This window comes from Mya arenaria, chromosome 8, assembly GCF_026914265.1.
Source record: "Mya arenaria isolate MELC-2E11 chromosome 8, ASM2691426v1".
Lineage (NCBI taxonomy): Eukaryota > Metazoa > Mollusca > Bivalvia > Myida > Myidae > Mya > Mya arenaria.
In genome coordinates, this window is record NC_069129.1 from 7,059,689 (window position 1) to 7,086,616 (window position 26,928).

General features: G+C 35.2%; 1 protein-coding gene across 1 annotated transcript in view; it reads right to left on the reverse strand.

The window, feature by feature from the left end:
* Positions 1–2,669: 2,669 nt before the first annotated feature.
* The window catches only part of LOC128243947 (ADAM 17-like protease), a 53,150-nt gene continuing 28,891 nt past the window's right edge, over positions 2,670–26,928 (reverse strand). Inside the window, exons 6-19 of the mRNA XM_052961968.1 lie at positions 24,044–24,139; positions 23,167–23,305; positions 20,246–20,356; positions 18,732–18,859; positions 17,128–17,194; positions 15,827–15,962; positions 14,799–14,903; positions 13,627–13,692; positions 12,149–12,222; positions 11,426–11,538; positions 10,659–10,737; positions 9,942–10,030; positions 9,335–9,388; positions 2,670–7,842 (exon numbers count right to left, since the gene is read on the reverse strand). Of these exons, the coding sequence (XP_052817928.1) occupies positions 7,711–7,842; positions 9,335–9,388; positions 9,942–10,030; positions 10,659–10,737; positions 11,426–11,538; positions 12,149–12,222; positions 13,627–13,692; positions 14,799–14,903; positions 15,827–15,962; positions 17,128–17,194; positions 18,732–18,859; positions 20,246–20,356; positions 23,167–23,305; positions 24,044–24,139 (1,389 nt within the window). The 3' untranslated portion in view covers positions 2,670–7,710. The remainder of the gene's footprint in view (positions 7,843–9,334; positions 9,389–9,941; positions 10,031–10,658; positions 10,738–11,425; positions 11,539–12,148; positions 12,223–13,626; positions 13,693–14,798; positions 14,904–15,826; positions 15,963–17,127; positions 17,195–18,731; positions 18,860–20,245; positions 20,357–23,166; positions 23,306–24,043; positions 24,140–26,928) is intronic.

Here is a 26,928-nt window from a genome sequence, read left to right on the forward strand (position 1 = left end):
CCAATGGAAACGCCGACAGACGCTTGACTCTTGAGCGCTTGAGGGTGCTAATACCCGGTATCCGGTTCCCGGTATTGCCCGGTATCCGATATTACTTTCCAGGCGTCAATGCAGGGCTAGGTGGTACCTGGATATTATCAGATATTGTGAAGTTTTAATTATGATTTTTTTTCTTTTTTGCATCTGTTCAGTTGATTGTTCTTTTAATAATGTCATAAGTCTTATGATAGCCCCAGTAAAACATTTCTAGAAATAATGCATCGAGTTCATCTTCAATCCTGCAAACGTCTTCTTGGTCAAAATGATTTCATATACAGACATTAAGGAAAGCTTATCTCTGAAATATTATAGGTATATGGGTTTTATTAAATGGAGTGTGAAACGTTCATGGGTCAGTGATAATAAGTAATTGAAAAAGGTTTATAGCCTGCTGAAACATGATATAGAACAATATAATAGGAAACCATTTTTGTGCTCATTAATTAAAGATTTTCCTTGTAGTGTAAAATAATATGTTTAATGCTCCTTATTATTGTTTGTTTCAAATCCTAGGTTGCTATGATACATAGGCGGTGAATCTCTAGAAAATGTATATTGATATACGCAACATGACAACCTCAGTCCAAAAGTCCACATAGTCAAGTGCTGTTAGTTTCAATCCTTGACTATGCACATGCATTGTAACCTTATACGTTCGTCCATCACGACCGTTTATGGTCTAAAACGTGTGGCTATTTGATGGGCATTATAGCATTTTCAAAATAATATTGAATGTCTGATCGAATATAGCTTTTGTTCTAAGCCCGCAGATTTAAATATTGAAGTACGTTCAGAGGTAAGACATATCTACATACAATATTTAACATGCTTACTGACAACCCTACAATAAGTATAGCATTTTATAGGCTGAACACCCTTTTTGGTATGCAGGACTTAAAATGAGTTTGCGGTACACAGAAGAACTTAGTGCGTTCAGTAAAATCTTAAAGGCCTAGTTTAAGGAATGTTTGGCATGATAAACCCCTGCTGTGCATCTCCTGCTAATTGCACTAGTGTCACAGTAGGCCAATTTCCTGTATATTCGTTTATTGGCTTAGGGCCATTTAGGGTCAACTTCCATAATAAAAAACCCAAAGCTACACGGTAGGATACTCAGATCAGAGATCTGATAAGAGGGATCAAGGCAATTAGATTAAGATACACAGAGGTTGTGTACTGTACACAGATTGGGGGGGGGGGTCACTTATAGAAGGCTTAAACTAGGCCTTTAAGTAAATATATTAACTGTTCGGAACATATTTGTATCCTCAAATTAGTAAAATAATGATTGTTAACGCAGAATTGAGAAAGATATTATTTTAGAGTATTCGATACATAAGGGGGAATGAGAACACAATCATTACACTAAATTGTATTCCGTTTGTGTTTTAAATAAATCATGTTTCAAACGGAACAGACTGTTTTATTTCAATAAATGACACATCTTTTGAAATTGTCATATTAATATAAAAAATTGATACTAAATGAATAAATATTAAAAAACAATTCATATCTTTATTGCTTATGTCAAATACATAGCTTTGCGTCGCCTTTTTTAATAAACCGACCAATGGTACCTCTTTGACGGCGATAATTGTGTTGGCATAAGCGGTTTTCCGGGTGATAATGGCAAAACAAATGCTTTAATCATATCATTAACTTAGACAAATATTTTTGACCACTGTTGACAACCTTATTTTCAAATAACATTTTTTAATCAATTTCCTCGGTCATTTCCGTCCTGGTTGCTCGGTCATTTCCGTCCTGGAACTATTTTCCCATGATTCCTTTTCCCGGTTTTTGAGTGGATTCTGCCCTAAAATGCTGAACTATTCTATCTGTCTTTTTTATTCAATACCACTTAGAGCCGTTTTGTTTTCATGTTCATTTTTCAAGTTTAAGGAAAATCCGTTTTTGTAAACACCAACTTGCTATTTAAGTGTAATTACCTCAGCATTTCTGTTTCATTTAATACAATCGACCAATTATAAAAAAAATGCGTTATACAATTTAAATAAAAAACATAATTCTTAAGCGTGTTTGTATTTCTTAAGCATGGGGATCTTGAGGAATGGTGTCATTGTTTTGGTCGTTACATGTATAGAAGGTAGGTATACATTTATAATATAATTATAATATTCCGGCACCAATTCCTCTAAAAATCTTAAGCGTAAACAAGATCAGGAGTAATTAGGTATCTTATTTCATTCAGTCAAATTACTTAATATGATGTAAAGTAGTTTATCGTGATAATCATAAAAAATAAATTCCTTTAAAAGCTGCACTCTCACAGATTGACCGATTTGACACTTATTTATTTATTTTTTGTTTCAGAAACAGCTGATTTTGGCATATTTACCAGAGTTTGATTGAGAGTTGAGTTTCTTAAAACATTTCGACAAACCTTTTCACAATACGGCCTGATGGAGCACTGTCAAAACATTATTTTGGAAACAGGTTTGTCAAAGTGTTTGATGAAACTCATAACTTTATCAAACTTCGGTAATACAACGAAGGCGGGGCTATTTAAGCGGCATAGACTGCCCTTTGTTTCATTTAAAATGGTGTAGTAAAGTAAAATATATTTTTTATTTAAGTCTTTATTTTCAGCAAAATATTGCCTTCCGACGAAGCATATATGACGTAATTTATCACGTGGTATATACACACTGATACTTGTTGTGTCTTCTTCAACCAAAGAATGGTTATGATTGCAGAACGAATCGGCAGCACAATGTTATTTGTCTACTCTCTAAAACTATATTTAATTCGAGAGTAAGTTTTCCTATCGTCGTAAATCTTAAAGGTGACAGGAAAATTACTGGAGTGGAGTTTAAATATTCTATACCATCGAATTATTGATCGAGGTAAACAAACGCGTGATTTAACAGGTATTTTGTTTTATAATCTATAATTCTAATATTATCAAAATATATAAACAACAGCAAATATGTTATTTTTAAAATAAAACAGTAAAATCAGGTCTCATTCTTCCAATAAATTCTTGCATATTTAAAGAATACAACAATTGGATTTTTTTAACTCAATACAGGGGCCATATTCAAAAAGCATACTAGTAAAAAAATTCAACTCAGTGAAAATATGTTTCTTTTAAGCTTTAACTAACAATGTCTTTGCAAGAGATAGTGGTCTAAATTATAAATGCCTATGAATAAATCTGGTTAAATAAGAGTGTTTTTAAAGCTGCACTCTCACAGATTGAATGTTATGACAACTTTTTTTTTTGTCTTAGAACGAGCCAATTTATGCGAAAATGCATGTAAACCAGTGATATAAGACTGCTGACAAAAAATCAGATCGCAGATTTTCATATTTAAGTCTGAAAATTGATGTTTTATGCATTTTTCTTAAACCGTTAGTAAATTTGCTTTAAATGATTCGCTGTTAATCATTCGTAATATTTTACAAAGTTGAATTTTTTTTACTAGTAAGCTTAAATAATTTGGCTCCTGGTAGCTGAGAGAATAGTATCACAATTAAAATATTGTAACAACCTGGCTGAATATATGCAATCGAAAAACCAATAGCAAAATATTTATGTAAATAAGACAATCTTTTACATACAAATATTAAACTGCATAATTCACACTTTTAAGCAAAATATCACAATTACTGGTAGAAAGAACAATAGAAACAATAGAACAGATGCTATCGTAATGTACAAAGAGATAATGTTATTGCGGACATTTAAACTTCCAAAATATAATCATGTAGCTATTTTGAGCAAATCTATTAAAAATATGCGTTTTCAGTAAGTTTGAGCAAATATTTAAATCGCAAATTTGAGACGTTAAAATTATTTGCCTCACTAAAAGAAGTTTTTAATATTATGTCTTTTTATATTGCCTTCTAATAAAAAATGTAAATCAGACCTCAACATAATTGTATAAGTCATCAAACCAAATCACAAATTATGGAAGAGTATATTGTACCTACAGATCATGTAATGATGTAGTCATGTTTACTTATTTTTATGACCACTGGCAAGATATAACACAACATGTCACACTCATAATGTTGACTTGTTCACTTATTAAAGGGACAAGACACCAGATGATACCATTGCAAGAAAAAAAAATGTTTTTGCGTACTTTTCCAATTCCAAATTTACTGAGTACCAGTAAATACCAGTAAATTTTAAAATAGCGTTGGTTAATGTATCTGCACTAATTATGTGACTTTCACATGCTTTATATACTCACTATTAACTGGGAAACCATTGTGTGCTATTTTAAACAGGTAAACTCAGCTAAGAAAGTGACAAAATATTCGTTTAATCATGTAAAGTGATTATAATCGGTTTCATACTAGTTTTTATTAGCATTTCTAGCCTTGTTTAGAGGAAATACTGTATTTGCTGATTTTGGGACCATCTGGTGTCTGGTTTTAACTTGATAAATCAACATAATTATTGTGACATGTTGTGTTATAACTGGCAAGTCAACATAAAACAAGTCACATGACTACATGATCGCAACGTCTGTATATACGATATACTACACCATACACAAATGTCACGCGGCAGAATCCTCAAATAAAAACACAGAAAATAACCTATAATGTATAAAAGTATAAGGACTATATAAAAAGTTGAGTATCACATAAATAAGAGTAATATTAATTCTAATTCAAATTCTAAGCTATGAAGTAAATCATCAGACAAGATATAACTGTTATCTAGTTTAATCTAAGTATATATTTGTATAAGACTATTTTCACACCCAACACGAATAAAAAAAATAAAAGAAAATTTTTAAAGATAAAAAAAACAATTTTTGAAACATACTGCTAAATATAGTTCCAATTACCCCAGTACCTATACAACAAAATTACTCTGTTAGACCATTAAACTAAATGTATAACAACATAACAGCAACATTTCACGTATGAATAAACCATGTTCTATTTTTAAAAAGGTAATCCATTCCTTGACTGTTGTAAGAACAATTCTAAAACAATAATATCACAGATTTATACAACAATAACATATAAATTAATGAAAAGGCGCTCGAAAACAGACTTGCCTTCCATTAAGTAAAATAAAATATGTTGCGGGTTTCACATACTGTAGGTAATTAATTATAATATTATTTTCTTCTTTTTTCACATGTGAACAAATCTTGCTGAAATTTGTGAGATCATTTTTTTAATTTCAAAGGTTATTTGAAAGGGAATTTTGTAATGTAATTTTTGAATCACTAAATGTTTTTAAACTTTCAGGATATCTCGAAATAAGGTTTTTTGACATGAACTAATTGCATTTATTTGTAAAAAAATCTTTCAGACTTTCAAAAAATTGGAATTTCAATAGAAACAGCCATATCAACATTATTGTCTTACTTTAAATCAGATGTTCAAAAATTATGAAAATTTCTATGTTGCCAGAAACTACAACATTTATTATCTAAAAATCCTATGCAACAGCCCGAAATACATATTTACTCTGAATTTCACTGAAAAATACCGAAAAAAAACTAAAGTGGTTCTACAGTATGTAAAACACACTACATTCAAGTAAAACACACATAGTCACAACATACCCAATTATATACACTATAACTGACCATATATCATTATATACAATTAATGAATTTGTAATTTGTTCAAATCATTTTAAAAAAATTAATAAATGAATTGGAAACATTATCTTCATTCAGATCATTTTGTAGAGTCACAATGCATTCTTAAAACTCTTTTCAACGATAAAACTTGTTAACACAGAATTTATCACAGATTGACAACACATAAATAGTACATAAAAAAACACACATTACAATTGATAAATGCCACCACTACTTGGACTGCCATTAAACATATTAAGATTTAGTAAAATATAACTGAGATTAGTAAAGGATTTGGAGCAAAGCTTTCGTGTAAATACATGTGTATAAATGTATTTTTTTAGATATACCTGTAAATGACACTTTAAACAAATGGTCATTACATAACTGTCCTGGATAATTTTAAATAGTGATAAAGAACTTTTGATTTTGTATCTTTCAGTAATTAAATACCTTACAGTTAAAAATGAACCTGAAAAATTAAACAAATATAATGCTCAATAAGAAAATGACCCTATACTAATAATTATCACAGTAAGGTATATTTTGATTTATAATATGAAAAGTATATGTTAAATGATGGATGAAGGATTGGACATTGGCGGTACATGTTAGCACAACCATTATCCTTAGGGCCATTCCTTTTTATACAAAGGTTACAAAGATGTTAAATGAGGAGTAACACAAAAATTGGATATAAATAAAAAAAAATAAAATGCATTGATAATTTTTTTTTTTTCATTCTGAGAATAATCAGAATTTTTCTTCACTTTTCGGAAGTGACTCTAAAGCAAACCCTAAAAGAAGGTGCTTTAAAATGCTGGCAGGTGGCCGCTTTCTAGGATGTTCTTAAACATATTTTTTCAAATAATAATGGCTGAACAAGCACATATCAATACAAGCATGTAAATAGAATTACAACAGTTATTTTAGCGCCCCGGTACCAGGGCGTCTGTTTTTCAAAATCTGCATCACCAGAGCGCTTGAAAATCATATTGCCCTAAGATCAAACTCCCGGGGCGCTTGTATATTTTCGTGCCCGAAAAATTTCCAATTGTGAGAAAAAAGTCCGCTATGATAGTTATTATAATGCTTTAATATCACAGGAATAAATGTCAATGTATGTGCGTACTTTCTTGTGCACTATTTTATAATGTGTTTGGCGTATGAATACATGTTTACAAATAAAAACTCCCCTTATGTTAAATGATGTGTTTGGCGTATGAAAACATGTTCTTCAAAGGGAAAAAAATCCCAATTAGAAACTTAGCAGTCAGGTAAAGAAATAATAGGTGTAAAATATGACAGACAAAATATAATAGTGAATGTGACAATAAATTCTATAAAATATTATAAAAGTGTTTGATTTTTTTTTTGAGTATTCAAATATGCAGATATGAGCTATTTAGCTCCCTGTAAAAGATGTTTCTACCCTGATTATAAAAAAAATATTATAAAACTCTCATTGCAAGCAAATAAAAAAATATGTGTAGGTTTAATCTATATAGATAAACAGCATATTGATAAATAGTGTTCAAAGTCATGATTTGTCTTTTGGCCCAGCCTCTATTTAATTCAGCCGATTCACCTGATTAAAGTCAATAACAGCTGACTGCTGATTAATTTAAATAAACATACGACGGCATACCATTAAACAAAATAAAATTTTGAACACTAAATTTTATCAATAAATTCAGGATTAAATTTACAGAAAAAATGTGACATAAATAATTCATTACTTTTTAATGTGCAAACATTTTATAATAAAATGCACAAATATATTTAATACTTTTAACACAGTGCATGTCTCTTTTGTGAAGTACATCATTATATCATCAATTCATTCAAAATGAAAAAGAAAGAAACAGCAGTTTTTATGGTGATGAGACTATTGTCTTTCCTATTGAAACAACAGTTTTAAATATGTATGTTGTGTATGTGCTTCATATACAATCATAAACAAGGCTGTTTTCCAAAGTTATTACGCAATGTTATTATCTGCCTTATTTTCTTTTATAATCAGAAATACATTAAAGTTGAATTATATTTAGATTCCCTTTAAAATAAAATGACCTTGACCAAACTCATGTTATGCTACACTAAATGTTGGTTGTATCTGGTTTCTACTGTTCGGTCGTCTGTATGAGTCGTCCATAAGGTCGCTGGCGTTCAGTGTCCGGTTGATGGGCCGCTTGTCTTCGTCTTTAGCTAGGGTCCGATCCTGAAAATATATTTTAATAATTAAACAAGAAACACCGCAATTCGACGAAACCAGGTTGGCAATGATTGACAGAAAAACTTCAGCCTGTGTCTGTTTATCTATTTTTGGTAACAGTGACTTTGACCTTCACCCTAGGGACCCCAAATCCAATCCCATGAAAGGTACCTATAAACTCTTTCTATAGACCAAGTTTGGTCAAGATATGTCATCCCTAACTAAAGTTATTCAGTTTCAACCGTTTTTCTATTTTTAGTAACAGTGACCGTGACCTTGACCCTAGGGACCCTTAACGCAATCCCATGAAAGGTATCCATAAACTCGGTCAAGATATGTCATCCCTAACTAAAGTTATTCAGTTTCAACCGTTTTTCTATTTTTAGTAACAGTGACCTTGATCTTGATCCTAGGGACCCCTAACGCAATCCCATAAAAGGTCTCCATAAACTCTTCCTATAGACAAAGTTTGGTCAAGATATGTCAACCCTTACTAAAGTTATTCAGTTTCAACCGTTTTTCTATTTTAAGTAACAGTGACCTTGACCCTCGGGACCCAAAACGCAATCCCATGAAAGGTCTCCATAAACTCTTTCTATAGACCAAGTTTGGTCAAGATATGTTAACCCTTACTAAAGTTATTCAGTTTCATAGGTGAGTTTGACGCCGCCCAGACGAAGCGCCGAATTTATAGCAGAGTTTTGGCATTACCAGACGAAGCGCCCTATTTCATAGGAGAGTTTTGGCATTACCAGACAAAGAGCCCTATTTCATAGGAGTGTTTTGATATTACCATACCAAAAACCCTGTTTTTTAAGAGAGTGTCAGTATTATCAGACCAAGAACCCTGTTTAATATCAAAGAATTGGCATTATCAGACCATACATAGAGTAAAATACTCAAATATAGCATTACTTGTTTATTTCCACTCCATAATCTTTTAGATAGGGCGTAAATGCAAATAAGTTAATAACTTAATCTTAACGAAAGGCATCAATTCTTTAAAGCGGAATATCTCTGATGTTTAAATGAATGAGTGCAGTCTCAAAGATAAGCTGTATATCATCCATCGCTGATTACAATAAATAAGGCCCTCATAGTCAAATTATCCAGATACCTTGTAATCAATCATTGGACACACTGTCAATAACTTGCAAACAATTGTTTATCTGCAAATAAATGTAATCAGGGCCTCATATGGTACGTCCTCCAATATAATCATGGAACTTGTGCATTTCGCAATAAAACCATGTTGGCTCGAATTCGCTCGGGTTGAATTCCTCGTTGGCTCGGACTGGATGTAAAGGACCGATTTCTTTATACTGTATGTAAGCATTCTCACTTGGCTTGATTTTTTCGAGGTTCAAGGAATTCGTGGGTCCCAGACAGTTTGAGCCAGCAAGGTTCTACTGTATACCCTGTTTTCAATAGACATATATTATGGCTCAGTGATATTTCCCATGAAATTGTCCGTCACTCAGATGTCAGTTATACGTACCGTTCTCACGTGCACCTTGTTTTCAGTTTCCCATTTCTTCATGCGACGTCGGTCCTGAAATGGATAGTGTTTTAATGTCACAGGCTCAGAAAAGTATATAACAAGTCAAGGAACGCACCCAGGACCCTTTGCTCGAAAGTCAGACCCTCTACCAACTGAGCTTACCGACCAGGTATCCTCTGAACTTTACGAGTCAATACCCTGACAATAATTAAGAAATACAACACCCCACTGCCCCGGAAGGTTTATAATTAGATTATACAAAACGTTTTCTCACCAATCAATATTTTAAAGCAATTTTGATGTTCTTTATTGAATAAAGCAAATTATGAACAAACATTTCAACCTGAGATTATATTTTGTCCACTGACCCATCCTCTATTTAAATTTTCCAATTCACTTTATTAAATTTAAAAATTGCTGACTGCATATTTACAAAAAAATGTACGGCAGATTAGAAAAAATATTCCATCCCATAGAACAAAATATAATTTCAAACTTAGTGACAAATACAGAGTGGGTATTACAAGTATAAATAAAACTAGAATTATTGTTGAAGAGATTGTTGTATGTTTGTCAGAGATTGAGATATTTGAAGGATACCTACCACACACCAAATGATGATACAAATAGGAACGTAGAGAATGAGGGAGAAACATGTCACACACGCCACCATGTTTGTCTTGAAGAATTCAACTGAAATCAAAATAAGAAAATATTATCATATGCTTCCACTGATGAACACTTCCACAATTTTTGGAGTTAAAATTAATTAAAATAAATGGGAAACATTTCCGACTCGTTATATTAAAAGTCAAAGCAAATATCATACATCCAACATGAATGACGCAACGCCATTGGTCCAGAACTGGTCACGCGGGGACCCCATATTTTTCCGTATTGGGTCACCAAATTTATATTGAACCAAAATGGCGTCTATTTTTGACTTCGATGAATATTCTGATGAATAAATTAAACATATAAACAGGTTGTTTACGTGATATATATATGTTACGGGATAAGTAGGTGACCCGATATAGGATATACGGGGCGGAGGAAACCATATTCAGATTCAAGCTTCGCTCTCACCCGATACAGGGCGCAGGAAACCATTTTCGGGTTCGAGCTTCACTCTCATGGTTTCCTTTGCCCCATTTCCCATATCAGGTAACCTACTAATACTGATTTTTTATCATCGAGGGCTTAAAACAGGCTCTCCCTAAGTGCTACTAGAATCCCGCCCTCCAGAGATATGCCAGAAGTGGCCCTTTTACGTATAAATTTGAACACATACAGATACAGACCTGGAACTAAAATTACTTACCAAGAAAGTCAATGCTGATTTCATCAATCAAGTCCCACAGTCGCTCTACAAGGGTTGTGGTGACCTTGATACACACACCCTGTAAATCATTTACAATAAACATGTATACTTGTATATATATCAAAATCTTATGGATGCGATGTTTAGGGCCCAATACAGAAAGATTTCATTTATCTATTGATATGTTTAACTTTCATAACAATTGAATTGTGTGATAAAACTATATTCTGGAAACAATGACAAAAAAATCTTTTATGAGAACTAGAAATATCCATAGGATTCAACATTTGTCTGGTTAGGTATAGGTTAGCACACTCGCTTCTCACCAAGGCAACCCTGGTTCGATTTCCTGCCTGAGCACATGAGAGTTTTGTTAGTGGTCACCAAGCCGGACAAGTGGGTAATCTGATTTCCCCCACACTCTCATGCAACATTGCGCCAACTAGAGTGACTTAGTATAAGTGGCAATGGCCATTATTCAGTCCATAGTCAATCATTATGAGCATCAAAAGTACAGATGCACAATTTATACACACATGCTGATAAGAATTGCAGAAAGTTTGGTGCATTTTTTAACAAGAGCTGTTATAGGAAAGCATGCTGAGCTTTTACCCGTTTTTTTTTATTATGAATCAAATTGAATAAAGGGTATACTGGGTATAAGTTATAATTCCATCTTGCTCTAAAACTTTATCCTCCATATTTTAGAAATCGAGCTAAAAATGTACGGACAGACTTAAATGAAATAAGTAAATCCTATGTCATACAGTAGCACAATATCCCTGGACACAGGATCTGCCATCGGCAAGAGCATCATTGCTGTACAAGGTACATGGAGTGGTGGTGTTGTCACGGCAACATCGCTTGCATGAGTTCTCAACTGTAAATAACAAATATGATTGAAAGAAGCGCTTAAAAATAAGATCGGGAATTCTCAACTGTGACAAACAATAATAATTGTAAGAAGTGCTCAAAAATAAGAGCGGGAAATCTCAACTGTAAATAACAATAATGATTGTTTGATTCCCAGCCTTCGCATGTGAATTTTGTTGGTAGTTACCAAGCTGGAAAAGTGGGTTTTCCCCAGGTTCTCACCTAGGCAACCCGGGTTTGATTCCCAGCCTTTGCATATGAGAGTTTGGTTGGTGGTCACCAAGCTGGACAAGTGGGGTTTCCCCAGGTTCTCACCAAGGCAACCCGGGATCTCTTCGCAACCTTGGCTCATGTGAGTTTGGTTGGTGGTCACCAAACCGGACAAGTGTTTTTTTTCCCAGTTCTCCGGTTTCCCTGACAACGCAAGACCACACTCTTGCACAACATCGTGCCAACAAGAGCAACTTTTCATAAGTAATTATAACTTTCTTCACAAGTGTTGTGAAATAAATAAAGTTTAAACTAGGGTATAACACTATAACAATATTCAAATATCATGCACAAACATAACACAAGTAAAATCGCTAGCAAAGAACAGAAAATGTGTTTTATATTACCAGAATCGCATACACAGGAGATCTTTCCCCGATATTCACAATACCCTGAGCAACTTCCCGACTGGCATGACCCGCTGTAAACATGCATTGAAAAAACATGAATCAGAAGCATGCATTAAATAATGTGGCAACAAAGTAGCAAATTAAGGCCCACATGCCAACACCGATCAGTTTTTCACAGGTGAGACAATAAGGTTGATTCTGTTTTTTCAAGCTCCTTCTTGTTGTTTGAACATCGGAAGGGGCAAAAGCAAGTTTGATTAGGTATTGATGTTAGCCACGGTTTTCAACCTTTTTTTTCAGCCCGAGTCAAAAAAAATTTCAGCCACAGCCAAAATTGTTAACATCATGCCTACAACGATGACATCAAAGATATTTATCAAAAAAACCCAGCTAAAATGTTTTTTTGAAGATCTTATTTGAATTAAGATAAGCTATTTCATGACATGCACTATTTTTCAATTTAACATCACCAATAACATGCATTGTAAATTCAAAATATAACAGATGCAATGCTTAGTTGTGAAAATAAGAATAAAAGAACATTACAACATGTATACACTGACTCTAAACTTTAGTTCAATCTACACTGGTTAAAGATGCACTCTTACTCCCAAATTAGATTAGCCATAATTCATAGTATTGTTTTAATATTCCAAAAAGGATGCAGAAATGTCAAAAACAATGGTTCTTATGAAGGATACCGAGTTTAATTTGAAATAAATGAGCATAAAACACGGTATTTCTACCTTATGAGACTATAGTAGACCACAGTAAATCTTTTAGCATTCACCAATCATTTAATATTTTTGCACTTTCTGCTATTAAATGCATGGTTACTATATTGTTATAAGTAATTAATATTTTCCATAAATGCATTATTTAGAATTTAGTTAAAGGTTTATCAGTCAAAATTGATGTTTGTTATACATGTGTTTTTTTAATAAGAGTGTCACTTTAATTGAATACGGCCCATTCATTTGCAAGGGGTTGGTTGTCAGGGGCAGTCAAAAAGTATTCCATTGGACTATAAAAACCAATTGCTATTTTTTACAAATGAAATATGATTGCTTATTGGTCTACTAAATGGTTAAGAGACAAACAGCATCCTGTTAATTACAACAAGAAACATGGTAAGTGAAGAACTGATGATATTGTACCGGTTTGAAACCATTTTAAGAAAATATATGTTGCATTATAATATATTATATTAATGTGACTTTGCCTGCAAAATATCAGTCAGGTGTGGTATTCTTGTTAATGACAAACATAACAAAATTTAACCAAGTGATGAGATAAAAAAAACAACAACAAACTTACTACAATGCAAGAAACTGAATAAGAAAATATTTTTAAAAATACTTAAAAGTAGCTGTGAAAAACTGCTCATATACCTAAAAAAAAGAAAATGGCATTATTTCCTTTGCATGAGTGATTTTTGGTGAAGACGTCACAAATAAAATAATAACTAGACCTACCCATCAGTACATAGTGTACCATCTGCCTTGTTGGTTACCGTCTTGGGGCATTCCACACTAATTCCAGTTCATACAGTCAAGGAAAAGTTGGAAATTTTGTGACAAAAAATTTATGATGAGGCTTAAAATTATTTTGATTTTTCATACAAGACCTTTAAAGCTGCACTCTCACAGATTGAACGTTTTGACAACTTTTTGTATTTTTGTTTTGGAACATATTTCCGTCCGAAAATCAATGTTTTATGGCTTAAACTGTTAGTAACGGTTTAAGAAAAATCCATAAAACCCTAATTTTTTCACCTAAATATAAAAATCTGTGATCTATTTTTTTTATGAGCACCAAAAGTTATATTTCACAAGTGCATAGTGACATAGTAAACAAGATGGAAAGATTAGAGGATATTTCTTGATTTTAGTGTAATATCGCAATATTTTTCAATAAACGACTACCAAAAGTTATGTTTTACTTCAATGTGGTGCAGTCTCAAATGAAATATGAGAATATTTGTTGATTTAAGTTTCAAATTATTGACATTACCGGTAATGATTATGCATGTTCAATTTTCTGCAACTTTTAAAGGGGCTATACACCGTATAATGAAATAGCGAAAAAAAAGAACATTGTCGAAAACTTGGTATCGATGTGTACAATTCATTGAAACTAACTAACAGAAGTACCACATATTTTACAATTAATTAATTTTTCGCAGTTTTTTCGTATTTTACCATTAAAAAAGATTACTAGGTATGTATACCTAGTAGTATTCATTCTTATGCGTGATTGGCTAGTTGATGTTATCACGTCATATTACCAAGTTAGGTATATAGCTTAAATATTCCAATGGTTAAGGGTAAGCGTTTGTAGCACAGTGGATACAACACTGGACTGCAATTTTGGCTACACTGGTTCGAACCCGGTCTCTGACTCGATTTTTTTTACATTTTTTTTTTACAATTATGATATCAACGAGTAAAACATTTTATTGAATAATTATCCAGATTTATTACAGAAAAAATTTGTTTTGGTGCCAATATGGTGTAAAGTCCCTTTAACTGCTGCATCCATAACAAAAAGAAGAATAACTATGTTTAATCATTATACTGAAGATTTGTCCACAAAAAAAATGTTCAATATGTGTAGTATGTTTTGTGACATCAGATAGAAAGGATATTCGCAAGACACTTTCTCCGTACAGGACCCTTCCACATCACCTTTACAGACTACAGTGCTTGGGGCCGTAAAACAGCTGTCTGTACAGCAGTCACTATTTGCAGGGCTGGAAGAAAACATTAATATGGAAATGAAATTGAAATGTGTAACAAGGTGAAAAGTTATAGTGTAATGTAACCGTTTCTTGTCAGAATTTTGTAAATTGGCTAACGATCAGAGTTATGCCCTTAATAAGGTATTTTAACTGATAAGTGGAAACAACTTATCTATTAGGCAATGGTTGGTTTTGTTTATACTCATTTGTTTTAGCTCGTTTATGACGAAAGATGGAAGCTTGTAAAATCACTTTTTCTAGGCAGAAACCAGTACTGTGTCCTTTTTGATAGGCCGTGGGCAAGTACCCTTGGTTAGGATTGAACCCACAACCTCTAGTGTTTAAGCCAGTTGACCACTCTCAACTCTAGTTTAAGGTTAATAGTTGATTTGGCTATAAAGAATTTATGTGTTAAAAAAGTATATATTTACATTTGTACAGTTATTTAGTTCCATAATTATATTAATTTTTTATTACCGGGTACACCTAAATAAGGATTTCTTTCAGATTGGTTCACTACAAGTCAAGCTGATATAGCTTTCAGTATCATCCTTGATGTGTTTCATGAGTAGAATCCAGGGTCCGATTTTTTCTCGAAACTACTTAAGTCTGTTATAACAAAATTAAGCTGAGCTCACTATTTTTGTTCTGCTGCAATTTGTGAGACTGTTCATCAAAGTTATCTATCTGATCAAAATCAGATAAAAGTAAGAAATTTTGCTTAACAAAATAAACTACTCAAGTCTGTCAAGTTTAAGAAGTTTCGAGAAATCAGGACAGGTAATGCTGTTCTTCTGCCCTCTGCTCGGTAGGTATCAAGGCGGACAAACATACCACTAAACCAATCCCAGGCTAATAGTTGACACATCAATTCCCATGTTCATCCCGCTGAATGTGAGAGACCTAGGAGGTTTTGCAAAAATAACCAGCCATACCTGCAAATAGCTCCTGGTCTCAGCGTACAGTCACTGGCACAGCACGTGTCCTGGTTGACCATTCCCAGAAACCCTCCGTCACATTCTTCTCCCGCATCTATACGCCCATTTCCACAAGGTTGTTCACCTCGCGCAACTACAGGGGAAACAAGGCAGACTTCAAAGTTATTTGTCTGATCAAACAGGTACATATTCTATTTTTATCTATATAAGATAATGCCGAGTCATAAAAACGGCAGCAAGCTAACCCTCCCCTTTACACCTGCACATTATCACAAAGATCTTTCATTCTATGTTAACCTTAAACAACTTAGTATTGACCTTAAACATCTTAGAGTTGACTTTGAACAACTTAGTATTGACCATGAACAACTTAGTATTGACCTTGAACAACTTAATGTTGATCATGAACAACTTAGTATTGACCTTAAACAACTTAGTGTTGACTTTGAACAACTAAGTGTTGACCTTGAACAACTTAGTATTGACCTTGGACAACTTAGTGGTGACCTTGAACAACTTATTATTGACGTAACATTGATGATTGTCCGGTTTATGCAGTGGGGTTAGCACACTGGCTTCTTGCCAAGGCGACCTGGGTTCGATTCCCGGTCTGGGTGCATGGAAGCTTGGTTGGTGGTCACCAAGCCAGACAAGTGGGTTTTCTCCGGGTTTTCAAGTTACCCTCATATCACAAGACCACACTCTTGTGCAACATTGTGCCAAAGAGAGTGACTTAGTATAAGTTTACATAACTTTCATCTCAATCATTGTAAAAATAAATAAAGTTTAAACTAACATTGCAAAATACGGGATATTGTCTGTAACATACATTTTGTGACTACAGCAGGGATTTCCCTGACGACAATCTCATTAAAAAAATATCCCCAATACACGCTTCACGACGTAAGGCTATGTATGTACATGACATAATGAGCTGAAGTGAACGTCATGAAATGATTCTAATGAGATTGCCCTGACTCAAACTATGATGTAATTTTATAGCCAGGTACTCCCATTTCCTACTGAAGGTGCATCGGTGTAATCCCAAAATAGAATACATGGAGTGTAAATCATTCAATTGGACCACAGATAATAACTAATTCGTCAATTATAAGGGTCAAAGGAGCCCGGGCTGGAAAAACCAAGAGATTAATATCAGTTAGAGAAATGAAGTTGCCAAATATCTGCTCAACCTTGCATGGTTGACCATTTCAAATTAGAAAAAAAATATTAGCTAAATTTAAGTTTTAAAGAGTAATATAAAACAATTTATATCTCAGAAATAAAGGATTACTCACCCACAAAGCAGGAGGATTTGGTTGATAAAACTTCATTCATGCGATTAATACTGCAGGATGAGAATTTCTGAAAAGTGATATTTCAAATTTTACTGTAGATAATACACTATGATAGATAATATGCTGGGATAGATAATTCACTATGATAGATAATGTGCTGGGATAGATAATACACTATGATAGATAATATGCGGGGATAGATAATTCACTATGATAGATAATGTGCTGGGATAGATAATACACTATGATAGATACTATGCTGGGATAGATAATTCACTATGATAGATAATGTGCTGGGATAGATAATACACTATGATAGAAAATATGATGGGATAGATAATTCACTATGATAGATAATGTGCTGGGATAGATAATACACTTTGATAGATAATATGCTGGGATAGATAATACACTTTGATAGATAATAATACACTATGATAGATAATATGATGGGATAGATAACTCACTATGATAGATAATGTGCTGGGATAGATAATACACTTTGATAGATAATATGCTGGGATAGATAATACACTTTGATAGATAATATGATGGGATAGATAATTCACTATGATAGATAATGTGCTGGGATAGATAATACACACTGATAGATAATATGCTGGGATAGATAATACACTTTGATAGATAATATGATGGGATAGGATAGATAATCCACTATGATAGATAATGTGCTGGGATAGATAATACACTATGATAGATAATGTGCTGGGATAGATAATACACTATGATAGATAATGTACTGGGATAGATAATACACTATGATAGATAATGTGCTGGGATAGATAATACGATACGATAGATAATGTGCTGGGATAGATAATACACTATGATAGATAATATGCTGGGATAGATAATACGTTACGATAGATAAGTGCTGGGATAAATAATACGCTATGATAGATAATGTGCTGGGATAGATAATACGCTATGATAAAGTGCTAGGATAGATAATACACTATGATAGATACTATGCTGGGATAGATAAAACGCTATGATAGTTATATGGTATGATAAATAAAACAATCTTATTTAATGTTTGTAATGGTTTTAAACTAAAATAGTTTTAAAGTAAACCAGAAGAAAAATTTCTTATTTCCATAATTAAAATGATTACCTATAAAAAACAGTCTTATTTGAATCATTTCCATGGTTCAAATGATAACCAATAGAAAAAAAAGTATTTTTTTTCCATGGTTCAAATGATAACCAATAGAAAACAGTCTTTTTTCCTTGGTTTAACTGATAACCAATAAAAAACAGTCTTATTTCCAATGTTTAAATGATAATCAATAGAAAACAGTCTTATTTTTATTGTTTAAATGATAACCTGTAGAAAACATTCTTATTTCCAATATTTTAATCATTACCAATAGAAAAAAGTCTTATTTCCATGGTTTAACTGATAACCAATAGAAAACAGTGTTATTTCCATGATAACCAATAAAAAACAGTCTTATTTCCATTGTTTAAATGATAACCTGTAGAAAACAGTCTTATTTCCATTGTTTAAATTATAACCTGTAAAAAACATTCTTATTTCCATTGTTTAAATTATAACTCATCAAGTACAAAGGAAGACTTACACCATTGTTCGGGTCTTCACCACTCACAGTGTAGGTGTACATGAGGTATTTGCCGTCACCTAAGAGGCTGCCTGGGGCACAGTCACCAGAGGAAGGGTCGTGTTCACTGCCCAGGCTGTGACCAAACTCTGAATAATGAATTGAGTCATTTAGCTAAATATTTGGAACAAAGAAGGTATACTATAGATATACACAAGATATGAAAAAAGGGCCATAGGATGGTATTCAATAAAGTTTTTATACTCATTGTAAGACATGCCTAAGTAATTCCATTCAATCTATTGGCCGATTAATTTTATAATTAATAATTAATTTCTAATCAATTGGATTTTACTCTCAAAATTAAGTTCGATCTAAGGTGGTCGGTCATTTAATATGGCCTGTGATTAATGGCATCTTTGAGAGAGGAAGCAATAATTTGAAGGTACATTGAAAGTCAAGTGGGTGCCTCTGCAGATATGGCATATGCAATTAAAAGTATTTATTATATGCTTTCTAGTGGTAAATAGAGATTTACCAGTGAAATTAAATTGATATTTCACTACTTCAAACAGTAATAATATCAATTTGATATTTTTCACTGTTTTGAAATTTAAGCCTGCTCTCAGTTTCAAACATCATCCAACATAGGGCTTGGACACAATTTCAACGACATCATTTCAAAAAACCTTCACCATTACACAGAAAACATCTTACATCGTCGGAATTGCTTACGCAAACAATCTGTATCATATTATACTGGATAACCATACTCGGTGAAAGGCCTCGTTAAAGACAGCACTATCATTTTGCCAGTTATAGTTTTATCTGGTTGCTAGTTTTTATTCACGTTTGCATTTCACACAGAAGAATTCAAGGGAAATTGAGGAAAAAAAATATAAAATAATCAATTTTCAAGTACTTTTTAGGGAATTTTGTAGTTTACAAGGAGTGTTTATTGAATTCAAGTACTTTTCAAGACCATTGCGAACCTTGGCACTCGTGGATTGCTTTAACACATGTGATTGTGATTATTCTAAATATAGCAATCTGAATGCCATAAACATGGAAAACCAGGATTGCATTTTTGCATTTATTTCAAAGCTTTCCACGGAAAATCTTTGTTTTTTCCACAAATAAGTACAGGGTACAAGCCACTTACTCAAAGCATTTATAATGTTACAAATAGGATTTTTTTCAAACATAAGCGCCTGTCCTACTTTTATTTAATTTATTGAAAAACATATTTACATATTACAACACTACCATGTAAAACAAATGTGCACTTCTGTGCTAGATGATTTCCAAAGTATGCTTCAGAGATTTTCATTGAGTGAAAAATCTCATAAGAATGTAATAATGTATTTTTACTCTAGCATTTTTTTTCAGGCCTGGTTATGTAGAAATTACACAATTTACACTTTTTTGGGAGTTTATTGCTACTTTGTAATATTATAATCCTGATAATAATTGTATGCAATTTCATTATTAAAGCTTTATTAAGCTTTTGTTTAAAACAATATATTTCATATTACCGTGAGCTGCTAAAAGAGCTTGTTGGTCAAAGGTGACAGTACTGCCTGCTCCATTCTTGGATGAGGACCAGCCCGTGTTGAAGTGCCTTAAAACTCCACTGTATGACCGGGCTGTGAATAAAGAGACTTAATGATAGATTTATAAGTTAACATGACCAGCCAGTGTTGAAGTACCTTAAAACTCCACTGTAGGCGGGCTGTGAATGTATAAACTTCAATGATAGATAAGTTAACAGGACCAGCCAGTGTTGAAGTACCTTATAACTCCACTTTAGGACCGGGCTGTGAATAAAGAGACTTTAATGATAGATAAGTTAACACAACCAGCCAGTGTTGAAGTACCTTTAAACTCCACTGTAGGACCAAGCTGTGAATAAAGAGACTTTAATGATAGATAAGTTAACATAACCAGCCGGTGTTGAAGTACCTTATAACTCCACTGTAGGACTGGGCTGTGAATGTAGAGACTTTAATGATAGATAAGTTAACAAGACCAGCCAGTGTTGAAGTACCTTATAACTCCACTGAAGGACCGAGCTGTAAATGTAGAGACTTTAATGATAGATAAGTTAACATGACCAGCCAGTGTTGAAGTACCTTATAACTCCACTGTAGGACTGGGCTGTGAATGCAGAGACTTTAATGCTAGATAAGTTAACATGACAAGCCAGTGTTGAAGTACCTTAAAACGTCACAGTAGGACTGGGCTGTAAATGTAGAGACTTTAATGATAGATAAGTTAACAAGACCAGCCAGTGTTGAAGTACCTTATAACTCCACTGTAGGACTGGGCTGTGAATGTAGAGACTTTAATGATAGATAAGTTAAAAAGACCAGCCACTGTTGAAGTACCTTATAACTCCACTGTAGGACCGAGCTGTAAATGTAGAGACTTTAATGATAGATAAGTTAACATGACCAAGCAGTGTTGAAGTACCTTAAAACTCCACTGTAGGACCGAGCTGTAAATGTACAGACTTTAATGATAGATAAGTTAACATGACCAGCCAGTGTTGAAGTACCTTATAACTCCACTGTAGGACTGGGCTGTGAATAAAGATACTTTAATGATAGATAAGTTAACATGACCAGCCAGTGTTGAAGTACCTTAAAACTCAACTGTAGGACGGGGCTTTGAATGTAGAGACTTTAATGATAGGTAAGTTAACATGACCAGCCAGTGTTGAAGTACCTTATAACTCCACTGTAGGACTGGGCTGTGAATGTAGAGACTTTAATGATAGATAAGTTAACATGACCAGCCAGTGTTGAAGTACCTTACAACTCAATTATAGGACGGGGCTGTGAATGTAGAGACTTTAATGTTAGATAAGTTAACATGACAAGCCAGTGTTGAAGTAGCTTAAAACGTCACTGTAGGACTGGGCTGTAAATGTAGAGACTTTAATGATAGATCAGTTAACATGACCAGCCAGTGTTGAATTACCTTATAACTCCACTGTAGGACGGGGCTGTGAATGTAGAGACTTTAATGTTAGATAAGTTAACAAGACCAGCCAGTGTTGAAGTACCTTATAACTCCACTGTAGGACCAAGCTGTGAATGTAGAGACTTTAATGATAAATAAGTTAACAAGACCAGCCAGTGTTGAAGTACCTTATAACTCCACTGTAGGACTGGGCTGTGAATGTAGAGACTTTAATGATAGATAAGTTAACATGACAAGCCAGTGTTGAAGTACCTTATAACTCCACTGTAGGACGGGGCTGTGAATGTAGAGACTTTAATGATAAATAAGTTAACATGACCAGCCAGTGTTGAAGTACCTTATAACTCCACTGTAGGACTGGGCTGTGAATAAAGAGACTTTAATGCTAGATAAGTTAACATGACAAGCCAGTGTTGAAGTACCTTAAAACGTCACTGTAGGACTGGGCTGTGAATGTAGAGACTTGAATGTTAGATAAGTTAACAAGATCAGCCAGTGTTGAAGTACCTTATAACTCCATTGTAGAACGGGGCTGTGAATGTAGAGACTTGAATGTTAGATAAGTTAACATGACCAGCCAGTGTTGAAGTACCTTATAACTCCACTGTAGGACCGAGCTGTAAATGTAGAGACTTTAATGATAGATAAGTTAACATGACCAGCCCGTGTTGAAGTACCTTAACACTCCACTGTAGGACTGGGCTGTGAATGTAGAGACTTTAATGATAGATAATTTAACATGACCATCCGATGTTAAAGTACCTTAACATTCCACTGTAGGCAGGCTGTGAATGTAGAGACTTGAATGTTAAATAAGTTAACATGACAAGCCAGTGTTGAAGTACCTTAAAACTCCACTGTAGGACGGGGCTGTGAATGTAGAGACTTTAATGTTAGATAAGTTAACATGACAAGCCAGTGTTAAAGTACCTTAAAACTCCACTGTAGGACGGGGCTGTGAATGTAGAGACTTTAATGTTAGATAAGTTAACATGACCAGCCAGTGTTGAAGTACCGTAAATGACTGATTATAAGACGCACATTTTTCCCTCAGATTTCGATTTTAAAAAATACCTGCATCTTACAAACAGTAATAAGCTTTTTACATTTTTTTAGGTTGATTTCAGGCTTAATTTGGCTTTTAAGAGAAGTTTGTTCACGTTATTTAGGAAGGTATGTAACTCTAATCACCCTACATCATTTTTATTTAATTAAAATGGCAGTTGAAGATCGGATGAGTCGAAAAAATAAAAATAAAAAAAATACGGTACCTTAACACTCCACAGTAGAACCAAGCTGTGAATGTAGACTTGAATATTAGGTAAGCTCATTGACTCTTCTATCTGGCAGTTGAATATTCTATGAGGGCCAGTTCACCAACAACTTGCAAGGAACCCTGACATTGTCATGTTACATAAAACACATGTTTTTTTGATAACACAAAAAAAAATAAAAAAAATATTGATCTTACGTGGTGAGCATATTCCTCCAAGATCTCCTGCCTCCTTACTAGCGATATATGCGAGTCCCAGTACACTGTCCTCAAACTGGGTCGCTGTCCACAGGTGGACCAAACATGCACTTGGAAACTCACTCGTTTTGCTTAATTCCTGAAAGTTTTGTAAAAAGTAATGTGAATACTATGGTGGCTAATAACTGCCATAAGATAATCTGTTAACCACTTAATTATCATGATAATTCTCTGACTATTTAGTTAGTATTTGTGAAACTTTCTTTGGTAAGATAAATATCATAAGACTTAAAACAGGCTTGAAAGTGCCCAGAACTGCCACCTGTTACCTTTTTTTAGCTGTACAACATTACCAGGTTAACTAATAATGGTTTGCGAATTCCACTTAATAAGTACCGTAACATAATAACTGGTTAACTAGATAAGATTCGTGTTACCACTTATCTTTAAATGCAATTTTGGCTTTAATCAATTACTGGTTATTTAACCGGGGTGTGGTGGGTGGGGGGTGGGGTCAAATATAGCGCTAAAAATAAACAAATTAGTTAATAAACAATGCTAACCAAGACTTGTTTTCATCAATAATGGATTTTTTTTCTGTGCAGTATATATTTTCAAGGTACATATACTGAAACAGTCAGTTCAGGACAATATTTACTTATTTGATTGTCCACTCAAATACAGTTAAACCCTTCAAGTCAAACTCCAAGAAACTGGCGAAAATACCTTGATCCTCGGTTAATTAGACCAAAGCAGGAATGTTAACCTTCAGTATAAAGCAAACATTCCTTAACATATAGTTCAAGCCAACAAGGAATTCTAGCCAAGCAAATGCCAGCAGACGGGGTTGGACTGTATAAATTAACATGGTATTTACAGTTAGTAGTTCTGTTGGCTCCCAGCTGGACTTGGCGATGTTGTATGGGTACTTGGCAATGTCATCACCAGTAGATGCTGCAGTGTGGATCTCCATCTGAAAAACAAAACATCACTTTTGTTCTGTGTCTTTTCAGTCAAATTAAGCTTAAAATGTTAATTTGAAACATCGCTATTCCGAAGTAATATGTTGGGTCCCTGCGATTTCGGATTAACAGTGTTCAACTGTATGTACCAAGTTACATTTATATATGATCAAAAAAATTAAGTGGCCATGAGAAAGTAACCTCAGTAAGGACCAAACCTACAACCTCTTGGATGAGAGGGGGACAACTTTACCACTAGACCACTGTCAAATGGTGGGAACAGAACCCACAACCTCTTGGGTGAGAGCAATACATCTATACCACTTGGGTGGGAGGCGGACATTTTTACAATCTTACTTTCATCCTTTAAGAGATCAGACCCACCTGTTGTGTGAGAGATGGATACCTATACCACTAGACCACTCTCACCCTGGTTGGGATCAAACCAAAAACCTATTTGGTCAGAGGAGGGCCCCTAAACCACTAGACCACCCACACCCTGATGGTGATCAAACCCACAACCTTTTTGGTGAGAATACAACACCTATACCATATGACAACTCTCACCCTTGTTGGGATCAAACCCACAACCTTTTTGGTGAGAATACAACACCTATACCATATGACAACTCTCACCCTTGTTGGGATCAAACCCACAACCTATTTGGTGAGAGGAGGGCCCCTATACCACTAGACCACTCACACCCTGGTGGGAATCAAACCCACAATCTCTTCGGTGAGAGGCGGACTCCTATACCACTAGACCACTCACACCCTGATGGGAATCAAACCCACAATCTCTTCGGTGAGAGGCGGACTCCTATACCACTAGACCACTCACACCTTGGTGGGGATCAAACCCACAACCACTTTGGTGTGAGGTGGACACCTATACCACTACACCACTTTCACCCTGGTTGGGATCAAACCCAAAACCTATTTGGTTAGAGGAGGGCCCCTAAACCACTAGACCACCCACACCCTGATGGTGATCAAACCCACAACCTTTTTGGTGAGAATACAACACCTATACCATATGACAACTGTCACCCTTGTTGGGATCAAACCCACAACCTATTTGGTGAGAGGAGGGCCTCTATATCACTAGACCACTCACACCCTGGTGGGAATCAAACCCACAATCTCTTAGGTGAGAGGCGGACACCTATACCACTAGACCACTCACACCTTGGTGGGGATCAAACCCACAACCTCTTTGGTGTGAGGTGGACACCTATACCATATGACCACTCACACCCTGGTGGTGATCAAACCCACAACTTTTTTGGTGTGAGGTGGACACCTATACCATAAGACCACTCACACCCTGGTGGTGATCAAACCCACAACCTTTTTGGTGTGAGGTGGACACCTATACCATAAGACCACTCACAGCCTGGTGGGGATCAAACCCACAACCTCTTTGGTGTGAGGTTGACACCTATACCACTACACCACTTTCACCCTGGTGGGGATCGCACTCTCAACCTCTTTGGTGGGAGGTGGACACCTATACCATAAGACCACTCTCACCCTGGTGGGGATCGCACCCACAACCTCTTTGGTGGGAGGTGGACACCTATACCATAAGACCACTCACACCCTGGTGGTGATCAAACCCACAACCTTTTTGGTGTGAGGTGGACACCTATACCATATGACCACTCACACCCTGGTGGTGATCAAACCCACAACCTCTTTGGTGAGAGGTGGACACTGATACCACTACACCACTCACACCCTGGTGGGGATCGCATCAACAACCTCTTTGGTGGGAGTTGGACACCTATACCACTGGACCTGGAGATCAAACCCACAACTTCTTTGGTGAGAGGACGACACCTATACCATAAGACCACTTACACCCTGGTGGGGATCAAAACCACAACCTCTTTGGAGTGAGGTGGACACCTATACCATATGACCACTCACACCCTGGTGCTGATCAAACCCACAACCTATTTGGTAAGAGGAGGGCCCCTATACCACTAGACCACTCACACTCTATTGGTGATCAAACCCACAACCTCTTCGGTGAGAGGAGGGCCCCTATACCATAAGACCACTCACACTCTGGTGGGGATCAAACCCACAACCTCTTTGGTGTGAGGTGGACACCTATACCATATGACCACTCACACCCTGGTGGGAATCAAACCCACAACCTCTTTGGTGTGAGGTGGACACCTATACCATATGACCACTCACACCCTGGTGGGGATCAAACCCACAACCTCTTTGGTGTGAGGTGGACACCTTTACCATAAGACCACTCACACCCTGGTGGGTCTCAAATCCACAACCTATTTGGTGAGAGGAGGGCCCCTATACAATAAGACCACTCACACCCTGGTGGTGATCAAACCCACAATCTCTTCGGTGAGAGGTGGACACCTATACCATGAGACCACTCACACCCTGGTGGGGATCAAACCCACAATCTCTTTGGTGAGAGGTGGACACCTATACCACTACACCACTCACACCCTGGTGGGGATAAAACCCACAACCTCTTTGGTGTGAGGTGGACACCTACACAATACAACCACTCACACCCTGGTGGGGATCAAACCCACAACCTATTTGGTGAGAGGAGGGCCCCTATACCATAAGACAACTCACACCCTGGTGGGGACCAAACCCACAACCTATTTGGTGAGAGGTGGACACCTATACCACTACACCACTTACACCCTGGTGGGAATCAAACCCACAACCTATTTGGTGAGAGGAGGGCCCCTATACCACTAGACCACTCACACTCTATTGGTGATCAAACCCACAACCTCTTCCGTGAGAG